Below are 25,903 nucleotides of genomic sequence, written 5' to 3' on the forward strand. Positions count from 1 at the left end.
AGGTCCCTGGTGCTCCCGGACCACATGTAGAACGTTCTCAGTCTGAGCAGCAGTGCGACGTGCACTGAGGCAGAGAAAGAGAACTGAATGTCGTTTCACTTTTGCTGTATTACCTCCTTTATAAGATCTTCATGTTTTAAAGAAAAAAGTCTCTTTTTGATAGGTAACAGTTTGCATTTGGGTATATTTTTATGCTAAGAAAAAACGCCCTGTTCAAAGAAGAATTTGTAGTAAATGAGAATTTTTGGAGGTGTTTTGCAGCAACTCAGAATACTGAGCTAGATGTCATGTGTTTGCGTGCACGCTCTGGCCCCTGTTAGCTGTGACACCTTGGACAAATAAGTCACCCTTAATCTCTTGGAGTTTCAGTGTCTTTCTATCTATAACTGGGGATCTGCCTATTCCATAAACCTTCACGGAGAGCCAGCTCTGAGTAAGGCATTATGGAAAACACAAAGAAGCATTGAACAGGGACCCTACTCAAAAGAAAGCTAAATTAGAGAAATTCTTTCTTTATCCCAGTCATTGAGGGCCTGTTACACAGTTCATACTGCTCTAGGCTCTGGAAACACTATCATGAGCAACACAGCGAGTGGCCTTCAGGAGCTCCCACTCTAGTTAGGAGCACAGACAAGTAAACGTGCAGTCACAGCAAACGCTGATAGAGGCTATCATCCATTCATTCAACAGATATGAGTGTTCCAGATGCTGTTTTATGTGGTTGGAGTATACCAGTGAAACAGACAAAGATCCCTGCCCTCATACAGCTTACTATTGATCGGAGGCAGACAGACAACAAAATAGTAAATAAATAAGTAAAATATGTAGTATGTGAGAAAGTAATCAATGGTATGGAAAAAAGAGGCATTGGAAGGTAAAGGGATCAGGAATACATAGATTGGTGGTCAGGATCCCCTCAGTGAGATTTGCATTAAGACTGGAAGGAGGTGAGGGAGTGGATCAAGTGACTGTCTTGGGGAAAGACCATTGCAGGCAGAAGGACCATCTGGAGCAAAGGCCCTGTGGCAGGGATGTGCTTCCCTTGGAAACCAAGGAGCCAGGGGGGAGTGAGCAGGAAGGGGGCACCTAGTACAAGACTGAGCAGGACTGAGGTCAGATCACAGAAGGCTTTGAAGGCCACTGTAAGCACTTTGAGTTTTCACTCTGAGTGAAATGGAAAGCCATCACAGTGCTTTGGAGCAGAAGAGTGCCATGATCTTACTTACATTTTGAAAGGATTGTTCTGGCTGCAGTGTTGGGAGTGAACTGTTGAGGCACAGGGTAGAATCAGGCGTATCTGTTAGCAAGTATTGTGAGAGATGATGGTGGCTTGGACCAGGGTGGTAGCAGTGAAGGTAGTAAGAAATTGATCAATTCTGGGTGGGTTTTTTTTAGTGGTTTTGTTTTTAATTTTTAATTTTCATTTTAGAGAGAGAGAACGTGAGTGGGGGAGAGGGGAAGAGGGATAGAGACAAAGAATGTTAAGCAGGCTCCACACTGAGCTTGGGCTCCAATCCCACAACCTTGGGATCATGACCTGAGCTGAAATCAACCGACCAAGCCACCCAGGCACCCCAATTCTGGGTGTATTTTTAAGTTGGAGCCAGTAGTCTCTTTCTGCAACTTCTGGCTGTGACCATTTTCCCTAAGATTTCTCTAGGCTTACAGAGGCAAGTAAATGGTAGGGGGGACAGGTCCTGTAAATGTAGAATGGTGATGGATAGAGCAGCAGAAATGGGATGGGGTAGAACATTTAGTGCCTTTTGTCATCTTAGAGTTTGAGCAGAAATTTGAGCAGCAGGAAAAGCCCAAGTTGACATGTTTATCTCCCACTACATTTTGATATTTTTGAGGGCATGGAATGCTTGTTCATCTGTATATCCTCCAAGGCTAGGCTTGGCTTTCTAACATAGGATAGAGGGTCAGTAATTTGGGGCTGGAGAGAGATTATTTTCCCATTGTTTATTTGCATTTCAATGAGATATACTCCTAGAGATCAGGGCTTTTGTCTTGTTTACCATAGTATCTCTGGGGCCTAGAATAACTGCCTGGCACATAATAGATGCTCGATATTGAATGGATGATGGATGAATGAATGAATGAATGAATGGCTGTTACCTCTGTTTGAGAACCTCTTCCCCCAGATGTCTTTATAGTTCACTTCCTCACTGTAGTCCTTAATTATCACAAACTCAAAGAAACCTTCTCTGATCACCTCCTCCAAAATAGCAATCCCCTCCTCATCCATGCATACTCCTTAACTTTCTTTCCAACCTTTCTCTTTTCTTTAGCACTTACTACTTTCTGACGTACTGTGTGTCTTACTAATAATTGGGGGGTGTGTCAATCTCCTCCCGCTACAGTGTGAACACTGCAGAACAGTATTTTCTTTTAGCTACTGCTATAATCCTAAAATCTAGACTATTGTCAGCGCATAGCAGATGGTCAGTCAATAGTTACTGAATGAATGAATGAATGAGCTTCTTTCCCACCCCTGACATTTTTTCCTTCTTGTTACCAACACTTCTTTCTCATTGCTTAATTAATTATCCAATAATATTTATCAAATACTTTTAATGTTAGGTGGGGTGCTATGGAAAATGGAAAAGAAGCATTAGATATGATCCCTATCTTCGAAATGCTTATATTCTAATATATACAGTATTGCAAGTTTGAAACAAGTGCTCATTGGTAATGACCCCATTTGTTTGTATAGCACTTTCCAATTTATATGCAAATTGATTTTCACAAGTAAATGTGTATACATAATCTTACTGCATTAAACAGGAGGGTACAGGTTTCAAGTGTCATCGAAATTCATAGAAGAATTCATAGAGTGAGAGCTGGAGAACTCAGGAAACAAACATTGCACTTGAGTAAGAAGGATGGCTAAGACCCCAAAAAGAAGCAGGAGGTTGAAATGCTTTCATCTCGAGGAGAAAGGAGCCACAGAGGCTCAAAGGTTGTACCAGCTGCTGTGTGCCCCGGGGGTGTGAATTGTCTGTGCTTCTTGGAGCCAGGAATCCTATCAGCAAGTCCCAAGAAGTCATGGTGGACGGTGGGATCATGATTTGAGAGGCCTTAGCGGCCAGGTAGAGTTTACCCTACCATGTTTTGCGGGGAGGAACCGTGGAAAATTTGAGATAGAGGATGACCATAGGAACATGATGGTTTCAGAAGTCTATGTCCTCAGCAGGGTGCAAGACAGGTTAGAAGAGAGAAACAGGTTGAGGACTATTGGCAGTCGCCCATGTGGAGAGCGATGAGAGCTAAGACCAGGGTGAGGCGAGTGGGAAGGGAAAAGAATTCTCTGTATTTATACATGCAGTGAGCAATCACGTAATAGGATAATTTAAGTTCCCTGCACAAGATGTAGCGCTATAATTCCTGATTGCTTAACTATATGCAACTCTCTTTAAGAATTTTTTCAAAATCAGAAGCAGATTTTTGAGGCAATAAGAGAAGGGGCTTGGAAGTATTCTTGCTCTTATCTAGAAGAGGAGATGGAAATTCAATATTCTTAAATAAAAGAATTCAGGAGAAATAAATATTCTTTCCTGAGAGTTCATTCCAGCAGCCTAGTTTCCTTTTTCATAAGTTTCAGAGACACTTTATCCTAAACCTGCTGGAGAAAGAATCCTCTAGCATCTAATACCCATGGGACAACATGGAAATGGGAATTAGGTAACTATTATCCATCTAAGAGATATCCCTCTATGGTGTAAATCTCACTCCTTATTTCCTTCCTCCCAGATCCCCAGGGCAGAATTATGGATTGGGAATCGGTTTATCTAGGCTTAAAGCAATTGCTTCTGCTTTTAGATATGCAAGTAGAGGGTAAAGCAAGCTATTAAGACCATTATAACCCTAATAGCTTGGTAATCAAGTGTTTCTGTATATTTTTCCATTGTAAGTATTTGCAACAAAATCTTGTTTCAGAGTCCAAAATGGGCTTGTGCAAGAAAACATAGTTCTGTAAAGAACAAATAAGCAGAGAGCACGTATTTAATAACAGACCGATACTCTTTAGAGTACAGTTAAGTCTCAGTGTCAGACTTCAGCTTTAGATAGGTCTTTATGCTTTCATTATGGGCTGTCTAAAATTTGATTCTTAGGTATGTATTTGATTTAGAGTTGGCTTTTAGATGTTCTAACTGGATTTTCTCTTCTCTTTGCACAGTGACCAGCAAGACAAGGTATAAGACAATATATAAGACAGATGTTTAAGACAGACGGTGTATACAGTGTATAATGTATAACACTATCTGTTGAATCTGCTACCTTATTGTTTCTTTGTTATTTAATTTTGTAATGCCCCTCCCCCCAAAAAACCTGAGACAAAATTATTTAAACAATTAACTTTCCATTGATTCACTCTGCTGCCTCTCCAGCATATAAAATAGGATAGGATAAATAACTATAGACTTTAATTGAATTAAAGAGTGTTAGAAAATTTTTAAATTAAAAAAAAATATATAAAGATTGTTAGAAACAGGGGCACCTGGGTTGCTCAGTCGGTTAAGCATCCGACTTCAGCTCAGGTCATAATCTCACAGTTCATAGGTTTGAGCCCCGCGTCGGGCTCTGTGCTAACAGCTCAGAACCTGGGGCCTGCTTCATATTCTGTGTCTCCCTCTCTCTCTGCCCCTCTTCTGCTCTCTCTCTCAAAAATGAATAAACATTTAAAAATTTAAAAAAAAAAGGTTGTTAGAAGCAAATAATGACATAATGATTTTTTTAATTGAGATGGAACAAATATTGAGAAAAATATATAAAATATTAAAATTAGCACCAAAAGAACTAAGACTTAAAAGTCTTTAAAAAATTTAAATGGTAAAATCTTCCCATCTCCAAATTATCCAAGGCCATATTATTTTACGGGTAAATTCTACCAGATTTTCAAGAGATAATAAAGTCATTTCTTAGTAAGTTGTTGCAGAAAACATGGCCATCCATGAGGCTAGTGTGATCTTGACTCCAAAAGTAGCTAAAGGGAGAAAAAAGAATAAATAAATAGAGCCATTTCATGTATGGATATAAATACAAAAATTCTGAGTCAAGTATTATCTAACAACCCAACAATTATGTATATAAAATGTGTGAGTATATATATGTGTGTCAGATCAAAACTAATCCTTCAAGATTAGGAAAAAGACAGAGATGCTCCATATCACCACTATTATTGAATGTAGTCCTCAAGGGTGGGAACAATTCTATAAGAAGAAATAAAGAAGTTTTAGGTATATGGGGCACCTAGGTTACTCAGTCAGTTAAGCATCTGACTTTGGCTTAGGTCATGATCTCATGGTTCTTGAGTTCAAGCCCCACATCTGGTGAGCTCGAGCCCTGCATCAGGTGAGCCCCACTTCTCTCCCTCTCCCTCCCTCTGTGCCCCTTGCTCACTTGCATCTTCTCTCTCTTTCTCAAAAAAAAAAAAAAAGTTATAGGTATAACTAATTACCACAAGCAAAATCAACTTATAGAAATCAATGGCATTTTCTTTACATCATCAGTAACCAACTATGAAATATAATTTTAGAAATGTTATCATTGCATCAAAACTTATAGACTGAGAATTCCCACATCCTTTATGGAGAAAATATTAATTTTTAACTCTAATAAAATACATAGAAAATAATCTGTATAGGTAAAGAGACATTCTGGGACCTTGGATGGGAAAACCTAGTATCAATTTTCCAAATTACTGCACGAATTTATTGGACTCCCAATCACAATTATTTTGATGTATCCATGTGCACTTATTCTAAAAGTTACAGGGAAGAATAAAGGTCCAGAAATAGCTGCATTGACTCTGAGAAAGAAAAAGAAATCCACCAAATACAAAGATATCTGAGAAATAAAGATAATTAAAATAAATAAAGGTAACAATAGAAATAAAAAGAATGGGACAAGCTGGAGACTCACACATATCCAGAGAGAGAGAGAGAGAGAGAGAGGGAGAGAAGAGGAAGGAAGGAAGGAAGGAAGGAAGGAAGGAAGGAAAGAAGGAAGGATAAAAAGAAGAGGGAAGAAGGAAAAAGGGAGGACAGAAAGCAGAGAAAGAAAGAAAGAAAGAAAGAAAGAAAGAAAGAAAGAAAGAAAGAAAGAAAAAAAGACCTTGCAACCCTTTTATTGGTTGTAATCACTTGGCTGCTGATTGTATTGCTTTTTCTAGGTAGATTATCATATATGCAAACACTAGCGGTTTTACATCTTTGTTTCAAATATACACACACTAAAGATGACACTACAGACCACTGAGGAAAGGTGTGTTTGTTTAATGGATGGTATTGGAAAAACTGACGTACTATAAAAACAAAAATAGTACTGGATCCCTATTTAATACCACATATGAATGAAAGTAGACTCGAGGTGGATTAAAGATCAATATGTGAAAAGCAAATCCATAAATATAAAGATAATACATCAAAATTATACAAAGTTATCTTTGTAACTTCAAATCAAAATCCCAAGAGCATAAAAATAAAGAGAAAAAAGTATTTGATTATCTCAAAATTAGGAATTTCTGTTCAACAAAGAACAATATGGATAAAGTTCATAGACACATGACATTTGGGGGAATTCATCTGCAGTGTTTAAAACCAACAAGGAACTATTATCCTAAATATATCAAGACCTTTTGCAAAGTAACAACATAAAGATAGGAACCTCCATAAAAAGATGAGCAAAGGGTGTGAACAAGAAATTTATGGAAGAGGAAACCCAAAAGGCCAACAAGTGTATTAAAAAGATGTCAAGTTCCTTAGTAATCAGAGGAATACAAATTAAAACAATGAGATATTGATTGTTTCATATCTATTACACTGACTAAATTAGAAACCTGTATAATATCAAGAGCCAATGGGGATGTGGACATATAGAACCCTTTATGCACCACTGGAGGAAGTGGAGCTGGGCAGCCATTCTGAAGAGCACCTGCAGACTAATGGCTGCTGAGTCATGGGGTTTATACACATCCACTGTGGTGACACAGCAGTCCTACTCCAGATTATGAGTCCCAAAGAAATTCTTACAAAGATCCAAAAGGAGATGCAAAAGTGGACATTTATCACAGCATCGTATCATGGGGACTTAGAGGCAGTCTAATGCTCATTGCTGGGGGGAGTTCTATGCAGCCATTAGAATCAGTAGACTACCGGGGCACTTGTGTGGCTCAGTTGGTGAAGTGCCCAACTCTTGATTTTAGTTCAGGTCACAATCTCAATGTTCATGAGTTCAAGCTCCACTTCAGGCTGACAGTATAGAACCTGCGTGGGATTCTCTCTCTCCCTTCCACTCTCTCTGCCCCTCCCCTCCTTTCTCTCTCTCTCTCTCTCTCTCTCTCTCTCTCTCTCTCTCAAAATAAATAAACTTTAAAAAAATCTTTAAAAAAAAAGAAACAATGGACTACCTATACATACAGTGACATAATCTTAAAAAGCAATGCTAACTGGAAAAAAGTAAGAAACTACATGAAATCTATAACCCTATATCATTTTTATGAATCAAAGATACATACACAAATAATGAGTAATGTTTTATAAAAACACATGCAAACAAAAGGAGAGACTTCAAACACATTACAGATGTTGCCTCTGGTGGAGGAGAGAAATGAAAGTAGTAGAGATAAAAGAACAAATAGATTTTTAAAATTCAAATTAGTGAAAAATAATCATTCCTTCCACCTCTTGTATCTGCATTAGGCATTTTGTTCAATAATTGCTTTACTCTACAGAATAATAGTGAATTTCATCAATCCTTTCCAAATATGTTGTTAAGATTTATTTGAAATTGTCGCTGATGAACTGATTATGTGATGATGTTGGTAGAATCTTCCTTTAAATAATCTATCTGATTTCAGTATTATTTTGAACTCCTGTGAATACATTTGGACAATGGCTTCTCCATAACTTTTTGTTTTTCATCCTTTTCATTTATTGCACCAGGCACTAATTAGACTGACTTTTTTCTTAACTAACTAGTTATACTGCACTTACAAAATCATTTGTGTACATTGACCAAACCAACATTTATGACATAACCAATATAGAATTTTAACCAACCTCGTTCTTCTATTTTAGTGTCCTTCCCTGTGCCCTAGTCTGAACTATTATATCAAGACCACTACGATAGAGAATACAAAAATCCTGTTCAATTTCAGTACAGAAATTACCCTTTAATAAAGTCTAATTGTTTATATTTCTGAATGAGAAACATGCACAATAATTGGTTTAAGTAAAATATCAAAACTTTTGAGAGAAATAAGTCAAGAAGAAGTTGAGGGGAATAAAATTAGTAGTAAAATGTGATCACAGGAAAAGTTGAAAAGTATCATTCAGATATTTTATAGATTAAAAAAATGAAGTGTAATTATCAGAAGGCTAATTTAAGAAATCATTTATTAATTAAGTGAATCCAAATTGGTGTCAACACGTTGGAAATCAGGGTCGTGAAGCCAGAGAATGACTTCATTCACATATTTAGTTACAGCTGTAATTTAGAAAATTGTGTAATATGGCTGCACTTAGTTGAAATTTAAGAAGCTAGTTCTACAGCTTTTGTTCACGTTGCTGAAATCAGTGTGCTCTTAAAATCAATAAGAAATTGATGACAGGTGACTGCAGTAGGTGAGAGGCATAGTGAGCCATACAGTGATTGTCACTGCTCATATCACAGGTGTGAACAGAACTCGTGTCTACATGGCCCGATACCTCCAGAAAGCTTATGATGGTTTCTTGGGGAATGACAAGGCCTTCTTTTTTTTCTGACCCTTTACAGAAGCTTAGTATGGTCATTGGTTGTCATTAATTTGCATTCATTTCCTACTAGCTAGCAAACATCTAAAATCGCCCAAGGATTTCTACCCTGTATAAAAGCAAGGATTCATTTGTAGCAGCAGGAGGATGTCCCCTTTTCGTAGGGTGAGAGGCAAATTTGAGGACTTCAGGCAGGAAAATAAGTGTGTATCAATGCACTTCTAATAAAGTTGTTCAGTTTTAAACTAATGCTTAAAAATTAGAAATGAAATTATTATAAAATTAGAACAGGTACTTCAAATTATTTTTGTTTTAAACATGAATGTGGCTTTTTTAAGAAATCTACTTAATATTAAAAATTGTATCATATACATAGCTGGAGCCACACGAAAGTTAAGCATTTTAGAAAGGGAAAATTTTCACTCAGGTCTGTGTTTTATTGGAGGTTGTATGTTACCATTTCTAGGAATAGGATGTGTAATACATATAGATAAAATAGGGTAAAGCAAAGAACATATTGTACTCCTTTATATAGAATATTTCAAACTAAGAATAAGAGAGATTAGCTCAGTTTGTACTGTCTCTTATTTCTTTCTTGACTCATTACAGGCCCTGGAAAGTGAATTTGTTTCTTGCCAACTCCATCAGTGGATTGACCTTATCTTTGGCTACAAACAGCGAGGACCAGAAGCAGTCCGTGCTCTGAATGTTTTTCACTACTTAACCTACGAAGGCTCTGTGAATCTGGATAGTATCACTGACCCTGTGCTCAGGGAGGTAGGTGTTAAGTCCCATATTATTCCAAATATTTCTTTCATCTCTCAGAAAGACATTTGGCTTTCCATCTCTTTCCGTATACATTTCTTTGCAACATCAATTTTTACAAAAAATAAATTCCAGAGTTTTTACAAATGTAGGAAAATGAATATTATATGTCAAAACCAAGTAATGAGACCATCATGTTCTTCTTTTTTGAATTGTAGACATATATAATGCACTTCAATATCCCTATTTTGCTTGTTTTATTTTAGCATCTGCATTAAAATGCTTAATGCCCAGTGTGTGTTATTAATAAAACCTAGTGGGACATTTGAGTATGAATAGTTCACATTAAAATAATCTGCCAGTATGTATTTTCTTAGTAAAAGCAAACTTGCAGACTTCTACACAGAATGCTCAAAAAATGCATTGATAAAATAGATGAGGGCATATATAGTATTTTATTCCAGAATATTCACCAAAATGCATCAATGAAATAGATGAGGGTATAGTATTTTATCCATGTAGGTTCTTACCCTGAAAGTTTATAGCTAACAGTTGGGAATTGTGTGTGCGTAAGTATTTTTAGTGAAAATATTCCTGGAAAATATTATTTAAATCACTTCTGCACTGCACCAAATGACTTCAGATAGGTGAAGGAGTAAAGAAGCAACAGCTGCTGGGTGAGCATCACTGCCAAGGAAGCCATGCCCCAGCCTCCATTCCGCCCGGTAGCTGCCATCTGCTGTGTGCAAAACAAGCAATCATGGAATGCTTGTTGTATTTTTTACTTTTAGTCTTAGAGGTGGAAAACTTGTAGATTTGGGAAATAAAGCCCTACAAGAAAAATTTGCATCCGTAAAGTTACTTCTTATATACCTCTACAAAAGCAAAATGATTCCATTTGTATGGCTTCAAGCAGAGAAAAGGAAAGGGAAGAGGCTCACAATGAGTGCTCATTGGACCCTTAGGGCTGAATATTCAGAGAACACATTGTAAGCACGTTATTAGGTGCAGTGTTACATCGTGTTGTATGTGCAAGGAAACGGATTATTGCCTGAAGCTGGAGGAAGGGAATAGAGACAGAGAATGAATGAATGAGAGAGAAGTCAGATAGTATGAAATTCATCAGTGAAGAAGGGATTTTCTCTGCAAACCATTACACTCTCCTGATTTAGTATCCCTTGTACAAACTGTAATCAGATTATTTTGTAGAAGGTATTCTCAATTATTCTTTTCACAATATGCCTTTGTTTAACATATGTCCAGTTCTGTAAACGCCTTACAGATTGTATTCCCCTTTTAGACCCAATATCTATAGGATCAGAAAAAAAAGAAAATACTTGGAATACCTTATTGTTTTATTCCAAGACCACCTCCAACTTACTTTTCACTTTTAAATATCATATGGGATGCCTGGGTGGCTCAGTCGATTGAGCGTCCGACTTCGGCTCAGGTCAGGATCTCGTGGTCTGTGAGTTTGAGCCCCACGTCGGGCTCTGCGCTGACAGCTCAGAGCCTGGAGCCTGTTTCAGATTCTGTGTCTCCCTTGCTTTCTGCCCCTCCCCCGCTCATGCTCTGTCTCTCTCTCTCTCTCTCTCTCTCTCTCTCTCTCTCTCTGTCAAAAATAAATAAACATAACAAAAATTTTAAGTATCATAAACCATTTTGCTCCTGAATATTACAGGAGCAAATTGCACATTTTTATTACACATTTTTATCTATTATAAAGTTCTATCCTTGTAAAGAAAGTTGCAAGTTAATCCTCTTGGGCAAAATATAATATTTTAACCATATTGTACATAATGAAACTACAAGACCGCATTACCATTGACAGAATAATAGCAGACTTTTTTATATTCAAATGAGAGTAAATAAAGAGATAAATGGGAATAAAGAGAAAATGGAATTCGAATGGAGACTTTCTTTACATGGATATAGTGTTTATTACTTGAATTCTATAAAAATACTTGTTTCTATGAGATATCACACCATTGCTTTGGACAGTGGGGGGGGAAACACTATGCATAGGCCTTAATTATCAAGTTATAAGACTTCCTAATGAAACATTACATGAAAATGTGTAATTTTTAAAAATTTTTGGCTGGTTGGGAATGGCTCAGCCATGATGTTTGCTTATTAGATAGACTGTCTGAACAGTATGCTTCTGCTCCTGATCCTCTCCTAGTGAGGCAGACTGCAGAGCACTAGGGTACCAGAATTCAGGACTCTCTCCTTCTAGCAGTCTCAGTCTGAGCGCCTAATTGCTGAACACCGAGGTTCCACTAGAGAAACTCCCAGACTCATTCTGTGATAGAGCTGTTCTCCCACCCCGGCTCCTCACCTGCCTCCCTGACCCAAACACACTGATGTCAGTTCTCAGGATACTTGCTAAGGGAGCACACACTTGGAACACAACGACCTTCCCTCCCCCAGCCAGCGTAGGCCCAAGCACTCACCAGCAGAGAGTAACATTTGCTCTGACCCTGAGGACCTGTGTCAACTCAAGACTGCTTGGGAAGATACTTTATTTCCTTAAGATCACTAGAGGCTGCTTATAATGTTGTAGCCATAGCAGATTGAATGAAATCAAGGGATAGGAGCTAACTGTCCTTCTCCCTACTCCCTATCCTTAGCTCATCTACCCTACAGAACTAACATATTCCCCCCAAAAGTTCTGCACTAGTATTTAAGAACCTGCAACAGATGGGAACCCACCTAAAATCTGTGAGCTCTCTAATGTCAACCAAGTCATCTAGCTCCCTCCACCTCAACTGCTGTCTCTGTAAACACGACGTATGTTTGCCAGCCCAAAAAGCACTTAAGATCTACTGTCGCACAATACAACTCTGCAGATAAGTGGAATGAAGTGCAGTATATTTGTTACTTGGTAGCCATCTATACCCCCTTACATATACATTTCCCCTGGGAAGGGGCCCTCTGGGAGGCATCTTTTATGAAAACATCAATGTTGAGATCCCAGAGGTCTGGGCTATGGCACCATGACTTAAGAAAGTTGATACCTACCTAAACGGTGGGACACAAACTCTTGAAAAAAAGACGTGTTCAAAATATTAACCCTCTTATTGACCTTAATGAATTTCTTTTACTTGATAATGTTTGTCTTTGTATTTTTAAAATACTAAGATCATTACATTTCACGTAGATAAAACCAAAGGAAGACTATAGTTATACTAAACTGCAACTAGCCTAAAGAAGATGAATTTTTTGATGCTTAAACACTTATTTAAAAAAATAAATATTTACTGTATGAATATCTGTATATGTCATATACATATATATACATACATACATGTATATATATATATATATATATATATATATATATATATATATATATATACACACACATACATATCCCACAATCTGCCATATCCCACAGTCTGCCTATAACTTTGAGCTTTGAGGTCAGTGCTAAAATTTGAGAAATGGCTTAAGGTTATTGATTCATTCTTCCTTGACAGGTGAAATCATGAAGCAGCACTAACCACAGCAATTATGGCATTAAAATGTCAAGAAATTAGAGGTCAGAATAACAGATAATTTTCTTCTCTATGTCAGATTTAAAATTGACATTCTTTGACAGCTTAGGATCTTTGCCTGAGAAAAATATGACAGCTTAACTTATTTTATACTTGTAAAGCAGTAACTGATAATAAACTTTATCATGACAGCCTCTGGGCAGAAACATGACAGAACAGTTCTGGTACAAAGCTCTTCTTAATATGTAAACACCAGATCTGTTGGATATTAGATATTATTTAAATTGTCTTAAGTCTTGGCTTACATCATAATCTTGTAGACACATTATTTCATAGATGAGCTCAAGTGACTATTTGAGCAGTAATTTTAAGCATGGCAATGAATATTCTTTCTTACTACTTTTACATGTGAATAAAAATTATGTGGTTTGCTTCATATTTTTACTTGCCAAATGATGGCTGAGAGCCTTTATCCTATGACCTGCTTAGGAAATAGAATATTCTAGTTAATAATATCTGGTCCGGTGGTGTTCTAACTCCTTTCTACTCAAATGTAGTTCATAGACCAACAGTATCACCATCACCTGGGCACTTGTGAGAACTTCAGACTCAGGCCTTCCCAAACTACTAAGTCAGAACATGTATTTTAGGAGGCCCCCAGTGATTTGTCTGAGACATTAAAGTTTAAGAAGCACTGTCTACTAAAGGTGTAAGAAGATCTGGAAAGCTCCTCAACCCCTACAAAAGTAAAGAGAATGATATGATGAACCCTCATGTACCTATCACTCAGTTTCAGATTTTTAACTCTAATTTCTTCTATATCCCTAGCCCTTCAGCTATTTTTAAGTATACCTGCCATATCTGGGCACCTGGGTGGCTCAGTTAGTTCATGATTTCGGCTCAGGTCATGATCTCATGGTTCTTGAGTTCAAGCTTCCACGGCAGGCTCTGTGCTGACAGCATGGAGCCTGCTTGGGATGCTCTGTCTCCCTCTCTCTCTGCCCCTCCCCCACTCATGCTCGCTCCCCCCTTCTCAAAAATAAATAAACTTCAAGTACACCTGCCATATCCATCTAACCCCATCTAACTACTTATCCACTGTCCCATTCCCCATCCCATGGGCATCTTAGGATATCCAGGGAGAAGGTTCAAGCAAATTTATTTTGAAGAAAAAAAAATCTTTGCAGGCATTTCATATGCATTCCCAGTTCAAACCATTAATCTAGCCTAACATTCTCACTATATAATTTTTCCAAGGACATCCATCCATGTAGTATCAGAGCCAGATTTAGAACCAGGTGAGGTCTCCTGATTCTCAGGTCAGAGTTGCTTTATACCCACTACTTTGTAGGAATTTTAAAATAACAATATTTACTAATACTTACTAGTTTTAGGGGTGATACTCTTCTTACTTTCAAAATGATTCTTCAAAATAAGGGACCCCTAATGTGTATTCCCATTTCACTAATTTAACCTCTAAGGTTTTTCTTTCTATTTTGTTTATGCTTTCGAATTTCTTAAAAGTCTCAACTCAGTGAAAGTTCCTAGAATTACAGGGGATATTTTGCGATGGCTTTAAGAAATCATTCTCAGCCATTTTGTTCATTGTTTATTCTAACCACTTCTCAGAAAAACATAAGTTTTATCTGTATTTAAGAGTTCCAAAGGCACAAGAGGATCGTGCCATAGTCAATAGCTGGTTAGTAGAGAATACAAATTAAATGCCTCAATTTTTTTTTTACCGTACTCATGAGTGAAGATCATTTCATTCTGAAATTGTTTCTAAAACTGATCACCCTTACAATCATGGATATAATTACTCAAGCCTGTCTGCCTCAGAGTATGATTATATAGTACGTAGTAGGCAATAAAAAATGATAGAAAGGTGTAAACCAGATAATAGATTTTATCACAGTCCATCATTACAATTTGAGTGACATTAAGTGAGTCACTTTTGTATGCCTTGGTTTTCCCACCTATAAAATGAAAACAGAAATGGTACCTAACTCATAGGTCTGGATTTGAGGATCATATGAGAAAAGATGTAGGGAAATACTTTGTAAACCATAAAGGACTACACAAACATTGGTTAGTGTTACCTAAAAGCGTAATTAAATGAAGTATCTTGGAAGAACTTTTGGTTTAGTAATTCACTTCTCTGTATCATTGTATGTACCGTCGACACTGCCAAACTGAAAAGTGACTTAAATGATTTCTCTTCGACAGCGAGAGGTATACACACAAGCCTCTCATAAAAGGCTGTTTTGCTGGCCATTATAACATACAGGTCAATCTTTATTTTTTTATTTATTTATTTATTTGTTTGTTTATCCATATATACACACATCTATCTATTTATGCTGGAAATATTAAATATTAAATTTTAATATTACCAGTCATCATAAAAGTGTGATATTTTTAGTCTAATTTTTTGTTACTAATATTTCTTGGTCTTCTATTATGTTTTCTTCGTTTATCTCTTTCTTTGATCTGGTAGGGATAACAAAGCATTCCTTTGGACCTACTATGAGAATATGCCCAAAGGAAGTAGAATAGATCCCTTCAGTTTTTACTTTATCTTCTTGCTGAAACATTCCTACTACTACAGAAAACTGACATGATAAGGCTGTCAAGAACCAACGAGACAGACATGTCTTTAACCAAAACAGCTACAGTGTTGGCTTTTCTAGAAAATGAACTCATAGGGGCGCCTGGGTGGCTCGGTCGGTTAAGCATCCGACTTCGGCTCAGGTCATGATCCCACGGTCCGTGAATTTGAGCCCCGCGTCGGGCTCTGTGCTGACAGCTCAGAGCCTGGAGCCTGTTTCACATTCTGTGTCTCCCTCTCTCTCTGCCCCTCCCCTGTTCATGCTCTGTCTCTCTCTGTCTCAAAAATAAATAAATGTTAAAAAAAATTTAAAAAAAAAAAGAAAATGAACTCAAAATTTATAAGGAAAAAAAATTAACCCACTTTCCACCCTGATAATGTAAATGAAGGTATTTGTAGTGACAACACTGATGGCCTTGTGGGCATTGCTTATTCTTCTGTGAATTTGTTATCCCTTGTCTTTTCCTTCTCCCATTTCTGATTCCTTTCTTCTATCTGACAAGGGATAGCAACACGCCCCTAGTGGATCGCTTGAGTGGGTTGTAGCCCGATGTTGTCCATTTACAAGGGCCACGATGCCTAATTGTCTTCATATGGGGGGTGATCAGGGTTTTTCTCCTAGGAATTTATTCTGAGACATGATTGCAAGAAATGATCAACAAAATGGCTGATAAAGATTTCTTAAAACCATCTTAATTTTCCCCCTATAATTACTGGAGGTTTTACTGACTTATAAAAATGTTAGCAAATTCAAAAACCAAATTAAAATAGAAATAAAATAAAATAAAATAAAATAAAATAAAATAAAATAAAATAAAATAAAATAAAATAAAACAAAATAAAATAAATAGAAAGAAAACCCCTACATTTTAAATTATGGGAGTGGAGATGCACATTACGTATTCATTTGGGGAGCAAGAAGAATATTATGATCTTAAAACTAGTAAGAGTATACATTCACATGTGCCTGCTTATGTGTCCTCATCCACAGTAATAAGGCTTGCATTGCAAAGATTCAATGAATAAAGTTTCTATGTAGAAATTAGTATCAAGAAAATTAATGACACACATTTAATTTTGATTAGTGAATAAATCTTTAATTTAGGTTTATCTTTTCTCCTTGTAATTACTGCAGTCCTTAGCTAGTCTATGGTCATCAATCGTCCACTAGAGAAGCATAAATAATGCAGCTAGTCAAAGTGGGATATGTGTCATTTATGTGAGGTGTGCTTTTTCTCGTCTTTGTGTTATTTTTATTGCGTAGTGTTGAGAAGTGCTAATTATTGATTTTCAGAAATTAACAGCAAATGCTTTCACAAGCATCTAAAGTCATGTTTTACACCAGGAAGAAGGGTGAAAATTGCAGCCTGCTGTTTGCACTAGAAATAGCTGGAAGGGATTTCCTTATCTTCTATTAACATAGATTTCAGTTATATTACACAGTTGGTACCTTAGCATAAATTAACAGTTATTCAAAACATATTGCATGCTTCAATTTGTGGAAGTAGATATTACTCAATCTAAATACCTAAGCATTTCAGTTAGATGTTTAGAACTCATTTTTAAAGGTTTTAAACATATTGATAATGAGCCTACTTATAGCCATTTGAAATCTCAGTATAGTATATCTAAATTACTGTTTCCCATTTATGTCAGTATCAAAGAAGAGCACTTTGTTCTGCCAAATACACGCAATACTATTTTTAATTTGAATTTAACCTAATAAAAGTGTATGGTTTCATTTTGTAATGTTTATACCACCACCTGGTGAACCTTCGTCTTGATGTCATTCTACTTCCAAGCAAATCTTTTCAGCTTTTATTACTTTTATTATTATTTTCTTTCCATGATCAGACGCTCCAAGTGAACTTATTTTGTCTGGTGGGGGAAGGTCATCACCTGTACTTCTACTTCTGTCTCGTTCCTCCTCCTCCCCCTCCCCTAACTTCTGCTTCCTGAATCGCCCAGCATAGAGTTGCTTTATATAAATTTATTCAACCAGGGAAAATTTGGCAAGTACATTGTACTGATTCCTCTCATATGTCACTGAGCATTTCTGCGTTGAGTCCTTTACTTAATTACTATTTAATGATCAACCCAAAAGTGAGCACAGAACCAAAAACCTGGAAGAATCCTTAAGACATCATCTGGTAAAACTCTTGCTTCTAGGTAGATCAATCAGTAACTTGTCCAGAAAAGAGTGTTTTCATTCTCTTCCTGAGGATTAATGAGTATAGATTGCCAAGAGACTCAATGGCATTCCCCCAAAAGCTTATGATAGTATTTATCCCCAAAATATTTTTTAAATATTTTATGTTTATTTATTTTTGAGAGACAGAGATAGAATGTGAGCAGAGGAGGGGCAGAGAGAGAGAGAGAGAGAGAGAGAGAGAGAGGCAGACCTGAAGCAGGCTCCAGGCTCTGGGCTGTTAGCACAGAGCCCGGTGCTGGGCTCGAACTCATGAACAGTGAGATCATGACCTGAGCCAAAGCTGGGCGCTTAACTGACTGAGCCACCCAGGCACCCCTATCCAAAATATTTTAAATCCTCAATGAAAATGCCTCTTGCTTGGATGTAATCATATTTTGGTTAGTCTCACCCAGGAATGAAGCAAACACTAGCCAGGATTTCCCTTATATAATATACCTGAATATCAATTCTATTTGTATCAATCACAGTGCGTCACCCTCTCAAGGAATAATGAAGGCTCCAAAAAAGATACACAAATGGCCAAAAAGCACATGGAAAGATCCTTTTTGTCTTTTCAATGTTTATTTATTTTTGAGAGAGAAGAGAGACAGAATGCAAGCGGGGCAGGGGCAGAGAGAGAGGGAGACACAGAATCCAAAGCAGGCTCCGAGGTCTGAGCTGCCAGCACAGAGCCCGACCCGGAGCTTGAACTCACCCTGGAAAGACCCTTACCATCACTCATCATTAGGGAAATGCAGATCAAAACCTCAGTGACATACTACCTCATACACCTTAGGTTGGCTACTATCAAACAATGCAAGAAACATAAAATAGCAAGTGTTGGAGCGGACATGGAGAAATTGGAACCCCGGGGCACCCGGGTGGCTCAGTCAGTTCAGTGTCCAACTCTTGACTTCAGCTCAGGTCGTGATCTCATGGTTCCTGGGATCAAGGCCCATGTCGGGCTGTGTGCTGACACTGCAGAAGGATTCTCTGTCTCCCTCTCTCTCTGCCCCTCCCCACTCATGTGCTTTCTCTCTCAAAATAAATAAACGCTTAAAAAAAATAAATTGAGGGGCACCTGGGTGGCTCAGTAGGTTAAGCATCCGACTTCGGCTCAAGTCATGATCTCACCATTTATGAGTTCCAACCCCGTGTCCAGCTCTGTGCTGACAGCTCAGAGCCTGGAGCCTGCTTCTGCTTCTGTGTCTCCCTCTCTCTCTGCCCTTCTTATGCTCTCTCTCTCTCTCTCTCTCTCAAAAATAAACATTAAATTTTTTAAAATAAATAAATAAATAAAAACCCTTATGCACTATTGTGGGATTGTAAAATGGTGCAGCCTCTCTGGAAAACAGTATGGAAGATCCTCAAAATTTAAAAATAGAGCTACTGTATGATCTAGCAATTTCATTTCTGGGTATATACCCAAAAGACTTAAGAGCAAGATTTTGAAGAAATATTTGCACACCCATGTTCATAGCAGCATTATTCACAGTAGTCAAAGGGTAGAAGCAGCCCAAGTGTCCATCAGCAGATTCACGAACCCATAAAACTGTGGTGTGGACACACAGTGGAGTATCACTCAGCCTTAAAAAGGAAGGAACTTCTTACACAGGCTTCAACAAAGATGAACCTTGAGGATGTTATCCTAAGTGAAATACGCCAGTCACATGACAAATACTATATGATTCCACTTACATGAAGTACCTAGAAGAGTCAAAATCAAAGAGACAGAAAGTGAAAGAGTGGTTTCTGGGGGCTGGTGGGGAGGAGCAAATGGGGAGTTGTCAATGGGTACAGAGTCTCAGTTCTGAAAGATCCAAAGAGTTGTAGGGACTGGTTGTACAGCAATACGAATGTACACAACACTACTGAGGTGTGTACTTTGAAAATTGTTAAGATGGCAAGGTTTCTGTGATATATAGTTTACCACAATTGAAAAGAAATTTAAAGGGATAACGGAGAGAGGTCGATAGTAGTCCTATTTACAAAACTATGGGCAGGATAAAGCAGATGAACAAGGGGGAAGTGAAGCATGCAGGGGTAACATCTAGGGGCCAGCCTGGGGCCTGAGTGTACACAGGGAGGGAGCCGTTAGCACAACGTGCCAAGAGAGGTAACCCTGGGAAAGCGGTGGCCCCACAGGAGCTTTGGCCTTTGGAAGAAGAATGTGACCCAACCACTGGCAAACTGGGACCTGGCAAGGGAGACCCACACAGTGAGTTTTACCACACCTCCCTATCTCCTGTCCTGATTTCTCATTGGCCAAAAAGAGTGGAAAGTAGAGAGCAAGAGAGTACCCCGGATGCAGTCTCTAGAGGCCCGTCTCTGGGGGCAAGGAAGACGGTCCAGCTCACTTTCGTGTTCCCCCTGAGTTAGTCACTGCTCTAGGCAAGTTTCTTTAAGGCACCCAGGGTAGAACGGCCACTACCTGCCACATTGAAATGCATGTACTTCTCCCACCTGAGTTGACCTATACTTATTTCTAAATATAAAAATTGAGTGAGCTTTGCCACCAATGGCACGGACCTAATTTGAAGACAAACTGTTCTGGAAAGAACATTTTCTATCCCAAGGACATTGTGCTTGCTTTTCACGTTCACTGTTCTCGTTCATTTGTTAAGTCAGATATGTAATATCATCCTCATAATTCATCAATCCAAGGAGGAAATAGGAATCAGCAAGAGGATGATTCTCCTCTTCATTGTTTTTACGTTTATACTCAAAGAAGAAAACCAAGCACTGAGGCAGGTAAATGAACAAATCAGAATCCACTCCCTCAATATTGTCTAACATAGTCTGATAGTTAAAGCAAATGTAGTTCTTTTTTACTTGAGTTACTAGATATTTGCTTAAATATTCTAATAATTTTGCTTGCATAGACTTAATGCAGTTTATTGTTGAAACAAAAAGAAACACGTTACACGTTTGTTCTTTTCTTGTGTAGTCTCTGAAAAACTAGAAGCGGTTGAATATAAAATAGCATTTTAATTTTTTATATAGTTTAATGTTTGTAAAGCAAGAAATAATAAAGTGCAGATATTATTTTCTTGATTTATTTTGCTTCTGTTTTTCTAGCATTAAAAAGTAATGCTTTATATGATCTTGTTTTATTATAACAATAAACCAGAAGCAAAAGCATATCAGTTAAAATACAGTCTGCCATTAAGTAATCTTTTCTTTTATCATTTCAGATTTCTCAAAATCCTGGGTTTTTTTTTTTCCCTATTTGGTATCTAATTGGTAGAATTGGAGATAGAACAGAAAGATGATATAAATCACATATATATTTTTAATTGTATGTCAAAGTTGTATTTTCTGGTTAAAAAAAAGAATATCTACTTTCAGGCATTCAACTAAAATCATGCTAAGTACAAGCTATAAAGTGAGATGAACACAATCCTAAGGAAATTTTTGGAAAATCCTCTTCTGTGTTCCCAAGGAAGCACTTCTGCTATTTTTTCCTTGAATTTTCTGAAAATTGTCAATAATTGACTGGTAATTTGAACATAGTCTGATATTTGCATTGTGGGTAGCACAACCTGTAGCACTTTATAAAGTGCTTACTTTTCTGGAAAAGTTTAAAAGATTGCACAGACCGAGCAAAATGAATGAAACAGGTCATTTGACAGCCTCCCTTATTAGCTTCCTCACACTCTCTCATGGCACTTAGACCTTATGACACTTCATCAGAAAGACAGTATTAAATTACATTTACAAAAAAGACTAGAAGTTGTAAAGATTCTACAGGGCAAAAATGTATTGGATTAAATGTACCTGCATTGTGGAAAAGACAAGATTAATCAAAGTTTTTATCTACTGGGTACCAGAAGAGGTGAATGCTAGACACTAGTAAACCCAAGGAGGGAGAGAAAGATGCTTATTCACCTAAATAGCAATTTCTTTCTTTTAGAATATGTTGAATTTATCAGTCATTTGAATATCAATCTGAACTATAACTTACCTGTCACCGTATTTACTTTTACCTTGGCTATGAAATCTTTCCTATTAACAGGCATACATATAATACACATAAACCACAGCATTTCACTTCCTCTTCTAAGGATTTATTTTTTGTTAAGGTTATTTATTTTGAGAGAGAGAGAGAGCTCACTTGCTCTCACGGCAGCAAGGGAGGGGCAGAGAGACAGGGAAAGAGAGAGAGTCCCAAGCAGGCTCCACACCGTCATCGCAGAATCCAATGCGGGACTTGAACTCATGTGCTGTGAGATACGTGTCAAAAGTCAGACACATGGACTGCCTGCGTGGTTCAGTTGGTTAAGCATCTGACTTTAGCTCAGATTATGATCTCACGGTTCATGGGTTCGAGCCCCATGTTGGACTCGGTGCTGACAGCTCAGAGCCTGGAGCCTGCTTCGGATTCTGTGTCTCCCTCTCTCTCTGCCACGCCCCTGGAAGTGGAATGCTCTGTCTCTCTCTCTCTCTCTCTCTCTCTCTCTCTCTCAAATAAATAAATATTAAAAAAAAAATTTTTTTTTAAAGGCAGTGGGGAGGGTGCCTGGATGGCTCAATTGGTTCAGCATCAGGCTCTTGATTTTGGCTCATATCATGATTTCCCAGTTCCTGGGATCATGCCCTTCATCCTGCTCTGTGCGGACAGTACGGAGCCTGCTTGGGATTCTGTCCTCCTCTCTTTGCCCCTCCCCCATTCTCTCTCTCTGTCTCTCTCTCTGTCTCTCTCTCTCTCTGTCTCTCTCTCAAAAATAAATAAACTTTTTTGTAAAGGCAGACACAAAAATAGGTGCCATATGATTCTATTTATAAGAAGTTCAACAAAAGAAAAAATAATCGATGATAATTTTGATGGTGTAATTTAATTATCATCAAAATAGTGATTAGCCTGGCAGAGGATGAGGAGTGGGAAGAATTTACTGTGGAGGGGGAACAGGGCAGTATCATCACATATGTATATTCCCATGTAGATACTACCCAGATCAAGATGTGGAAATTTCTAGTTCGGTGCCAAAGCCCTGTGTCTTGATTTGGGTGGCGTTGTAAGAGAGAAAACACACAACACAGTTAATTAAAGTGGATGCACATAAGCAGCTTTAGTTAAGATACCACATTCAGCAAGTACAGAGGCCCATGAAAGTATAAGCAGATCAATATTTTCATGTTATCCCACCGAAGAGTTGCCCTCAGATAAATACATGGTCTTCCATATTCGTAAAATACCAAAGATTTTGTCAGTCACATTTGTTTTGAAAAATTCATTGTTCTAAGCCTGTTGCTTGTGATAAGTTTATATGAAATACATAAGACTTATGTCACTGTATTACATGTAAAAAGTTATGATAACTTATTGATTCTGAGATGCGTGTCATTGTCATATCTCAACACTCCAAACTGCAGTGTCTCTTACAATCAATAGTGTATCACAGTTTAATTGGCAACATCTTTTTACTTCTTAATAGTATATAAATCAACGATGCTTCTAATAATGGAGAACATCTTAGCTTCGATTAAGTTAGGTTGGCAGGCCTATTTCCCGAGTTTTACTCTTGCCATACACATTGTAAAAATCATGAGCTCACAAATACAACATTAGTTCATTCTTTCTTCAGTGGAAATTGCAATGCAACGGTCTCCCCTTATCCACTGTTTCACCTTCCACTGCTTCAGTTACCCTCAGTCAGCCATGGTCTCAAAGCAGTGATTCTGACTTAGCATCAGAAGGTCAGCAGCGGTGACCTTAGATCACAGTGCCTACTTGATTACCTCACTTCATCTCATCAGACAGGCATTGTACCATCTCTCATTGTCATCTTAAGAAGAAAGGTGAGTCCAGTGCAATGAGGTATTTCGAAAGAGAGACCACATTCACGTAACTTTTATTACAGTATATTATCACTGTTCTATTTTATCAGGGGTTATTGGTGTTAATCTCTCACTGTGCGTAATTTATTAATTAAACATAGGTATGTAGGTATAGGATAAAACAGAGCATATGTAGGGTTCAGTACTATCCACAGTTTCAGGCATTCTTTGGGGTCTTGGACCACATATCCCAAGGATGAGGGCAGGACTACAGTAGATGTATAAAGCAATAGATTCCTTCTAATACAAATTAACGTTTTGGTAGTAGATTTTAAAAGGATTAACAAATGCCGAGGTCTGTAGAAGTCAGACAGGGACTAACCTAGTGAAGCAGGCCAGGAGGTAATGATACATTCTGGGGTCCTGCGAGCGGTGGGCATTACAAAAGGGCCCCTGTGGCTTAGCACCAGACAAGTATGGCTGTGCGAGAATGCTGATGAACCAGCTCTTCTGGTTTTTTTGAGAGAAGCCAAAAAATCCAATTTGTTGTACGAAATTTCCTGACCTGTAAATGTTGGCTCAGATGGAAACCATGCCTGTAGGCTGATTCTAGCCCAAGGGATACAGGCACATGACATCTGGCTGAATGTAAGCTCCTATGTCATCCTGGCTAGAATGTAACCTCTACAAGAGCAGGAATCTCTGTTTTGTTTGATGAGTGTCACAAATGTCTAAAATGATACCCAGTACATAGTAGGTGCTCAAGAAGTGTATGTTTTATGAATAAATGAAACTAGGTAGCATTATGTCTCTTCAACCCACGCAGAACAATGCATAGAAAAATGAAAATGTGCTGAATTTTTTCAAATGCAGTTTCTGATTTTCCTTTTTTGCTGTTGACTCACCAATTCCTACCTAACACTCAGACCTCAGCTCATGTCCTTTTTTGAAAGCCCCTTTCCTAACAGCCCTCCTCTCCCTGCCCCTTCCTCCAGCCTGGGTCTGATGTAGTCATCACTCCTGGGCTCCCTGGCACTTGGTGCTGGCCTCCACCGTGTTCCTTCCACCTCCTGTATGCCCTGATTACTACTCATCTTATGTCCCCATGGGCTGAAAGCTTCTTGAGGGCAGGCTGGTCTCTGATTTTTTATCCCTCAGCATAGAGTAGCCATTTAACAACGTTTGTTAACTTCATTGTTTTGGTGGTATTGCATTGTAAAAGGAAAGAACTCTGATGTTTCCTCTATTACTATGCTTTTCCTTTTCTGGGCTTTCAGTTCTGCACAAATGTCCCACCGCTGCCCCACTGCTAGATTCAGCAGATGTTTTTGGACTCTGTTAGGACCAAGTCACAGCCCTGACCTGCAAAGGTTAACAGTCTGAGCAAAGAGAACTATGTAAAGCATTGTGCGTTGAATTTCATGATAAAGGAAAAAACAGTGCTATGAGAATATGGAGGGCATTCATTATGATTTAGGGATTCTGGAAAGGATTTAGAACCCTGCCCAAGGTTTACATGGAGGGGAGGCATTTTCTCATACATCAGGGAGTAGTTCTCAGAACAACCACTCAGTTGCTGTGCTTCCCAGATTACAGAATGGTATGTGTACATGTCCGGGCACCCTCCCAAGAGGGCACACTCCCTCTTGACAGAAAGAAGACATTGATGACTTTCTAAAAGTGGGGGAAGGACAGAAAACATATGACGGGGGAACAGGTGAAGAAAATCAGTAGGTGCTCACTTCCCATTCAAACATGTTGGTAATGACAAGAAATAGAACTCAGAGGAGGCAGTGTGCTTTTTCAAGATCAGAAAGACCTATATGTTTTCAAATCAGAGAGTAAGGAATTATGAGGGTAGACAGGATTACAAGATAGCTAAAAGGTAAATGCTGGAATAAGAACTTTTAGGTCATGAAGGCATGTGACGTGGATCCCAAGGGAGGGGGATTGCATTTAGTGTAAAAACATAAATAAATAAATGTTGGACACCTGGGTGGTTTAGTTGGTTAAGCATCTGACTTCAGCTCAGGTCATGATCTCATGGTTCGTGGGTTCAAGCCCCATGTCAGGCTGTGTGCTGACAGCTCAGAGCCTGGAGCCTTCTTCAGATTCTGTGTCTCCCTCTCTCTCTGCCCCTCCCCCGCTCACATTCTCTCTCTCTCTCTCTCTCTCTCTCTCTCTCTCGCTCTCTCAAAAGTAAATAAACAGGGGCGCCTGGGTGGTGCAGTCGGTTAAGCGTCCGACTTCAGCCAGGTCACGATCTCGCGGTCCGTGAGTTCGAGCCCCGCGTCAGGCTCTGGGCTGA

General features: G+C 38.3%; 1 protein-coding gene across 8 annotated transcripts in view; it reads left to right on the plus strand.

Annotated features, from left to right (window-relative positions):
* The window catches only part of NBEA (neurobeachin), a 683,574-nt gene that overhangs the window by 629,249 nt on the left and 28,422 nt on the right, over window positions 1-25,903 (plus strand). For all 8 annotated transcript variants that reach the window (XM_042952224.1, XM_042952367.1, XM_042952503.1 and 5 more), the window contains one exon: window positions 9,366-9,533. In XM_042952224.1, the coding sequence (XP_042808158.1) occupies window positions 9,366-9,533 (168 nt within the window). The remainder of the gene's footprint in view (window positions 1-9,365; window positions 9,534-25,903) is intronic.

Source organism: Panthera leo, chromosome A1 (genome assembly GCF_018350215.1).
Source record: "Panthera leo isolate Ple1 chromosome A1, P.leo_Ple1_pat1.1, whole genome shotgun sequence".
Taxonomy (NCBI): domain Eukaryota; kingdom Metazoa; phylum Chordata; class Mammalia; order Carnivora; family Felidae; genus Panthera; species Panthera leo.